Genomic DNA, 8146 nt, shown 5'->3' with positions numbered 1-8146 from the left:
GGACTGAGAGGAAAGAACCAACAATACCTTCATCTTCATCAAACTCATCTACTAAGTTGTTGTCAATACATGGAGATGGAAACTAAAGTAGCAGTAAAATCAGTTACTTAGCTAAAAACAAATGTGTGTTAGTGGATACATGTAATGCATCTTAACCCTTTTCGTGACTCATTAGCCTATTGATGTAAGGACACCATGTCTCATGCGCATGCATTACAAAAAAAAACATTAAATTATGAGAACTGAAAAACTATGTCTGCTTTACAATACTTCATTATTTTCAATATATCGCAATCATCTTTCAGATGCTAAATACAAGCTCAAAAAACACAATAAATGATAAAAAACGATTATTGATTATATAATAATAATTGTTAGTTAATATATTCAGCTCATCAATAAACCAAAAAGGAATGTCTAATAAAGGGGTGAGGGTCATACCCCACCCCATCAGACTAGTGGGAACTTACTTCAACACCCTGAATTTAAGACTATATATTTTTTTAATAATGCAATGATCAAAACTGTCATAATGATACAGTTATTTTCATGGAAATATGCACAGGTATATTCAAACTAAGATTTTGATATCAATGTCATGTTGTTCTTTGGGACTCACACAGATGCAAATGTTATTCATTGTTATGGAAATTGATGAAATGAAGACCAACTCTCAAACAGGATCATTTAATCCACATTTCAGTAGTTAGGGCTGCCAATTTAAAGTGCTTTACATCAATATTATACAAATATGCAGATGAGAATAAACAACCAACATGGACATGGAATAAATAAAATATACAAAAACATTCATCTAATTTAACAAAACATCCTTACCTATCACTATAACAAAAAGGGTATCACAGGATACATAACAAATATATGCATTGCACATAGCCACTTAATACCAGTGATTTCTACAGCTGATGATAATATTTTTAAGTGGGACGTCGATTTTTTTATAATGCAGTTTTCTAGAACTTTATATAAATTATACAGTACATACAGTGACTCTGAAAACACTCTTTTGCAAATGAAAATGATTTCATTACAGTGTAAGAGCTAAAATACTACAGTACACACTTGCTTATTCCAGGTCTAAAGGTTAACAGTGTTTTGCAGAGGGAAAAACAAAGTTTTATTTGACACATCAGTATTTCTGTCTTCAGTAGGTGTCAGTCAAGGCGGAAGAAGAGGAGGTTTGAAGGTGCAGGTCCCAGCGCAGTGACGGGGAGTCAGCATCTTACACGAGAAATGGTGTAGTGCGTCGTGAGCTTCTGGGAAAAAAGTGAATGAATCATTTAAAACAAAAGCACCATATGATTGTCTGTGTTGGTATGTGTATAGAGAGTAACAGAGTGTGAGAAACAATGTGTTTTAGGACAATAACTGCTTTAATAAACTGCGGTGTGGCTCAAGTCTGCTTCTAAAATAATATATATAGTGTCTACAAATGAATATCTAAGCTGGTGTGGGTTATCAAAAATATTCAAGGTCACACTTGAATACTGTCATACTGTGCCATCTAAGTCCTTTAGTTATCCTGAATGCATGGAATGCATTAGTTAATCCTTTTGTGCATGGGATTTTTTTTTTTTTTTGGCATTCAAGTGAACATGTTTCAGAAGTTGTTAAAAACAATCAGATCCATGGCTATGCTAGTCCCTTACTGCAGCAATGCAAATGCATAAACCTAATGCTTAGTATCATATAAAACAGTCAAAAGGACTGAACAAACTCCAGAAAGGACCACGAAAAGTCCTAAAAGGATGTGATCAGTTCTGATTAGTGTACTGTTGTTCTATTAAATAGAAAGCCAGAACTTGTCATGTGAAGTCAAACGCTTACCTCGAACAATCTGGAGTTGCTGCACCATTTCCTCTCTGTATGAGAGCTCTCTTTTCATTTGGTCTTGAAAACTGTCTAAGAAAAAATGTTAAGTAAATTAAATATCAAAGCACAATTATGTTTATCACTATAAAAAATAAATAAAAAATGATATAGTGCTTTTCAAAAATATTCAGACATTAATTCATTATTTTGACAGCTTTTAAGTGAAACCTAAAATGATGTTCCTATGTATTTTTATATACGTTTAAAAATGAACATAGAAATATACCAATTATAATACATTTAAAGATTGTGTACAGCAGTTTTCATCAGCCTCTCCAAGACTCTTTTTTTCCTGCATGTGTTTAAATCATTGTCATGCTAAACTTTATCACATGTTCCAGTATTTTGTTTCTGTTGCAGTAGTTCAATATTTTCTGTGAAATCAATTCTCAATTAAAAAAAAGATTTAAAAAAAAACATCCAATTGTATCTATTCATAGGGAGCATATCATTCAACCAAATAACCGCTAAATCTTTTCGCTTATTAATTTTGGCAGATTTTTTTATGTGGTGCCTCTGTTATGCAAAACTCATCTAAATCTATTTTCAGCTACTGAGCTTTTTTGATTGTGGGATTCTTTGTTGTATCTCTGTTAACACATGACAATATATATTTTGTGTAAGTGTAATTTTTAATGTAGCTATTAGTATTGAACTTTAAATGACCAACTAATAATCAGCAGGCAGAAGCAATTTGTAATGTATCTGTACCCATTTTTATAAAATGTATTATATTCAAACAGTATTTTTTTTTTTGTTTTCCAAGTTTCAGTTCTTATAAATAAAAATATCAGTAGAAGTATTTAAATTTAGAATTACTTGGATTCAAGCAATTGTAAGTTTGTAACAACTTATAAATAAACATCAGAGAATTAGTTAATGATATTTTTGCATATGTCTAGTAAAGTGTAAATAATACATTTAAAATAATTTTAACATAACCTACCTTTTAGACTCTGGAATTCACGCTCCAACTTTTTTCTAAGCTCAACTTGTTCCACAAGCTGTTTCTGCAATTCCTCTGTTAACATAAATAAAAGCAGCAGCTCATGCAAATGTTTAAAATTACAAAATGATTAATGGTTTTATTACCAAAATACACTAAATTGTTATGCTATTGCTGAATCCCCCATGGAAACCATAATTTTTTTATTTATTTATCAATTTCAACGAATCATTTTCTTTTCAGCTCTTCTAAATGCAGCACATTTTATTTTGTTTACCTTTGGCCATGTTCTCTATGTTTTTCTCAATTAAGGAGACCCTGCTGCCAGCGTCCTTGCGCACTGATTCCTCATCTGCGAACACAACACATACATATGAAGCAAATCATCAGACTAGTGTTGAATATTAGGAGGTCCAGTTAACGATACGCACCATCATTTGGTTCCTTCAGCCGCTCCTCACTGATGTTGGTTTGATCCGGATGATTTTTGGGTTCCATCTCTTCTACCGTAGATGAAGGTTCTTCTTCATGCACGTCTTTAACTATAAGCATAAATTTTTATGTTAAAATAGACTTTGTTTTCTAAATAATGAAGGAAGAAAAATCCACATGAATGAAAATAGGCCTACCACTCGCTTCGCGTTGATAAGTGGTCGTTGAACCAAAATAAGATGTGCTCATTTGATGCACGTGCTCGTCTCGTTCACGTGCATAGACCTGTAAAATTGAGAAGACTATTATTCGCAATTACCCAATTTTGCATTTTTTTTATTTGAATGCAATTAGAATACGAGTGGAACGTCCGCTATTTTGATTAATTACATCTTCAAAGAACTAAGATAATGAAGAGCCAACAAATGTCCTGAATTAATCAGTAAGTTTCAAAAGCAGGGCGACAATTATCCCCATCATCTGGACGCATTCACCTTACTTAGCCTTCTCATTTCAAAACATTAACAATAATTAGCCGGATTCTATAAATTAGATTAGAATAAAACACATCTAATAAAATGTAAAATAAATCGAAAAAATCGACTAATAGTTGAAGTGAAAAATATATATTTTTAAATAATAATAAAAAAAGACATTTCCTTAATTCTACTTTTCTGACGGCTTTTATATAACTGGCAAATTTATATTTATATTTATTATATTTTAAAATAATAGAGGATACATATAATGTTTAGAATAAATATAATAATGAATAATTTAATAAAAATCAAGCCGTTTAATAGGCTACCTAGCACTGCTTTTTTAATGAAAAATGTAGCTATTAATACAAAATCGCAGGAATTACGCATGGTTCCGTATCTAGATACTCACTTCAAAACGCGTCGTGTGTTTATTGCCGTGACTCTCCAAATCAGACGACCGCGTTTCACTTGAATTCGTCGTGTGTAGATCACTCATGGTGTGCATTTGGCTATTCTCATGGTCTTGACCTTTAACCCCGTCACTTTGCGCTACGGTCAAACCGTGAGGACTCCGCCGCTCGTCCACAGTCAGCTGCAAACACTCCTCGTCCTCGTGCACTTTATGTGACTCCACATCCACATCCGGATCGTCCACGCTGTCCACGTCCGGAGACACCGATCTATAACTAGAACTTTCACTCAAGAAATCTGGTGACATGTAACCAGATCGAGGACCAGAATACGGACCCCGGTTTCCGTATAGCTTTGCGATGCTCTCAACATCTTTAACAACCGGCCTGAATGCAGATATGTAGCTTATTTTTCTTGAGGTGGCTGGCATCCCTTCTATAGACCTGCTCTCATCCCCAGATTTGTCCTCCTCGTTTCTGGTAGACTGAGTGCTGGAACACCGTTCGTTATCAAGTAGACTGTCTTTTGGGGTGCTCGTGCTTCGGTCACTTTGCTCTGACACGTCTAGCTCACTATGTCTAGTGCACATCACGTCAGGTGGAGGTTTAGGCTGAGCATGATGGTATGTTGGCATGGCCAAGCTGCCTGTTGTAGGCCAAAACATCGGAAAGGAAGGATAGGTACTGTCCTTCGCGCTCGGCCAGAACACACCTGACAGGTTTGTTTTGTTCGGCTCTCCCATCACCACACCGTCATCCTTCTTCTGACACAATCCAAACGCAGGGAAACCGTATGGATGTGGAAAGAGCGGTGGTGGAATTTTCTGTAACATCCCAAAACTCTTACTGGGCACCGGAATAACGGGGTAACTGCGTATGCTGCTCGGCATCGTCACGTTCCCCCTCTCATCCTCACATCGGAGAGTTTTGTGGGGCACCTCAGACGGTTCCCCCTGGGTCTGACCTCTCGGTGCTTGCGTACTAAACGAGGACGAACTACCAGACCCACCGACTGGCAGCGTCCTCTTGCGGCTACCACCGTTAAACATGGCTTTGACGTCTTCCCAGGCATGGGACACGTCGTCCGGTGAGTTTTTATCGGATAGTTTTAAGTGCCTTCTCCACGAATTGAAGTTTGCTGCGTCGGGTTGCGTGTATTTGGACTCCGGTGTGCGATGAGAGTGAAAGATGAACTTGTTTGGAGAGAAGTACATGTTGCAGAACGAACACTTAATGCACTTCGCTCTCGAGCTGTTGTATCTGGCCGGGATGAAATTGCCCCGGCTGCCCCACGCGCATTCGTGCGACACGTCAAAAGCGAAATTTTCTGGTAATTTCGGCGGGCTGTGGGCGCCCAGAAACGACTTGCAGAGCCTCTCGGCCTCTCGCTTTGTAATCATCCCGCAGCGTCTCGAGGAGATGGGCATAGCCCCTGCGCGCCTGAGAATCTCCAGCTGGACCGGGGTGCACTGCACACAAGTGATGCCCAGGGCCACGCGCCGGTTGTGGATTTCGTTATAGCTGTAGCTCTTCAGAAGAGTGTTGGATATTTGGGCTAGGCAAAGTCTCTCTTGACCGTCTATGACTAGTGAAACGATCGGTATTCCATATAAAGAGGTCTCACTGACTTGGTTCGGCTTAAGTGTTGGCCCAGAGTAAGGCTGCAAGTCTTGTTTAGAGTTCGGCGAACAGCTGGAGTCTCTTCCAGCCGGCAGCTGATTTGGGATGGATTCCATTCCTGGAAATCTGCGGAGATGGATAGAAGGAATTTTTTTTTTTTTAAGTACACTATTGTGTATGTTGATCTAACAAACTGAAACAAAAAAACGAGACTATTATTGTCTTATTTCACAGAATTGCAAAGCGATCGAATGTAATAACAGAATAATAATGAAAAGAAAAATAATCAGGAAAATAATATTTTATGCCTCGGTGGCCACCATGGTTACATTAATCTATTTTTTTTAATATATCTTTGTAAATATAAGCTACAGAGATGGCCGTAGTGGTAGGCTATTAACTTCAATTCAACTTTAGCCATTTTAATTAATTTCCAGTTTGTTTACATTACGAGTTTACTTTTTGTGTTGAACAAAAGACAGTCTAGAAAAAGCAAACAAGTGTTGTGTCAACACCAGGGATTATAGAGGAAAAAGCGGAAGGAAATTATTCCTTGAGCCATGCCAAAGAGTTTAACAAAGGTGTAAGAAGCTTTAAGCCGCTTTAATTGTAATTACTAAAGATACGCTTTACATCTTTGATCTGTTGATAAATCAAATAATATTACAACTAGGTTTTCTATTCTCAATTTAAATAAAACTTAAACTGCGCAGCAAGTAGAACTGATTAGCTATAGACATTGTAAAGAGACTATGTATTTAAATAGATTGCACATATTTATAGCCCGTGTTTTAATACGCATGTAGCTTATTTATAATGTTAACAACACAGCAGTAGGCTATGCTTTTGGACAAATTGTGAAAAAGATACTGTGTCGCAGCTCCTCGCGATTAGACTTTTTTTTTCTTGCCTCTGAACAGTTAAATACACAAAAATTTACACTGCAAGCAAACAAATCTCACCTTTTTTTCAGAAGAAAGCGAAGTGCCTTTTATTTCAGGAGGAAAACGCGTATTCGAAACCTTCGAGTCCTTTGGATAAATGCGCTCTTTCTGTCCTCTATTAGAGCGTTCTGGTAATCAGACGCCTTGGAATCGCGCCGATCTAATATAAAATGTCCACGAGGCTTGTTTATCTGTTTTCTCTCAGGCCTATTAGAGCGCGTGGACTTGCATCGTACTCGGCTCTCCCGCGACTAGTGTTGAGGTGCGCGCGGAGGGTGACCACATGCTAGTGCGGACCTCAACGACACAACCACTGAAGACATTCGACAGCGCTCAAGTGACAGATAAACTAATGGCGAGGCACTCCCACTTAGCGCCAGCATATTTACATTAACTATTTGCCTTCGGGACCAATGGGGACGACAGTCAGTGCTGTCACTGAGGCCTGGAGACGTTTAAAGTTCACCACGTGATCTTTTAACACATGAAAGTGATTGCTTGTCTGCCAGTGTGTGCGGGGGCGTGTGTGGCATTTAGGAAGACTTTAGATTAGCCAACCTAGTAGTAGTAATCTAAATGCTGTATGTAAGCTCTGAAAAGGTTTGTTTAATGTGAAATAGCTACCACTTTTCGCGTTTGAACGTGGGAATTAAGCTAGTGCGTTCTGAGGTAAACGGGTAGCCTATGTGTTGTTGATGCTACAATAAAATGTTTTCTACATAGCATAACGGTGATTATGTTTTGTTGCATGCTTCCTAATCGATGCATCGAACCAAACCCTAATATTTGCAAATACCAACTTTAAAAAAAAGAAAAAGAAATAAAGAAAATAATGCTTAACAAAAAAAAAAATATTTGGAGAAAGGAGGAGTCATCCGATCAAGTCTCTTGAACCAAACCTAATGTTTACAAAACTAAGAGAAGAAATCATCTAGGCCAAGTCGTTTAGGGAAACGTTTATAATGTTAATCATTTACAAACCAGTCAGTGACCACGAGCTCGTGCACCAATGTCAACGTCTGACTGGGCCACCCATACAAATCCGCTCATGCACTCACCAAAGAAAAAGAAAGTAGATAAAACAGATCATTTATTTTGTGCACAACTTACCATTTGTTTTGTTTTGAAAGGGAACATTTTATGGAAATCATACGAAATAGCATAAATTAAAAGAGTGCATAAACAGAAACGGGAAAGGGAATGGCCTCGAGCCTTTTCATCTGTATTCAGTGTCTGTTTAAAAATAAACTATAGTGTTATTGAAACTGCATGGTGCCGGGGGACTTATAGGCTAAGCAATGATTGTCTCCGGGGGCTATTTGGATCGGCGTGGGTTAGGGGTGTGCCGTTGCCCGCATATGTTTTAGTTCCCACGGGTTAGTTTATCTTTTAGGAGCAATCATTCTTATGAAGACTAAG

The 8146-nt window shown here is 37.7% G+C and overlaps 1 protein-coding gene across 4 annotated transcripts; it reads right to left on the bottom strand.

Annotated features, from left to right (window-relative positions):
• Nucleotides 1–671: 671 nt before the first annotated feature.
• skor1b (SKI family transcriptional corepressor 1b) lies at nt 672–7182 on the bottom strand. 4 transcript variants are annotated; one of them, XR_008158074.1, is made up of 8 exons: nt 6746–7182; nt 4163–5909; nt 3469–3556; nt 3271–3381; nt 3117–3191; nt 2840–2914; nt 1849–1919; nt 672–1277 (listed from the first exon to the last, which is right to left on the bottom strand). XR_008158074.1 is itself a non-coding variant. In XM_052581664.1 (8 exons), the coding sequence occupies exons 2-8, from the start codon at nt 5897–5899 to the stop codon at nt 1180–1182; spliced, it is 2259 nt and encodes a 752-aa protein (XP_052437624.1). In that variant the 5' UTR covers nt 5900–5909; nt 6746–7181; the 3' UTR covers nt 672–1179. The 4 variants fall into 4 exon arrangements, 2 of the variants coding, with proteins under 2 accessions (XP_052437624.1, XP_052437625.1); XR_008158075.1 differs by having other exon boundaries at nt 672–1274; XM_052581664.1 differs by having other exon boundaries at nt 1849–1923; nt 6746–7181.
• Between the last annotated feature and the right edge of the window lie 964 nt (nt 7183–8146).

Source organism: Carassius gibelio, chromosome B18, assembly GCF_023724105.1.
Source record: "Carassius gibelio isolate Cgi1373 ecotype wild population from Czech Republic chromosome B18, carGib1.2-hapl.c, whole genome shotgun sequence".
NCBI classification, from domain to species: domain Eukaryota; kingdom Metazoa; phylum Chordata; class Actinopteri; order Cypriniformes; family Cyprinidae; genus Carassius; species Carassius gibelio.
Note: the sequence above shows the minus strand (reverse complement) of the source record. Positions and strands in the feature narration are given on the sequence as shown.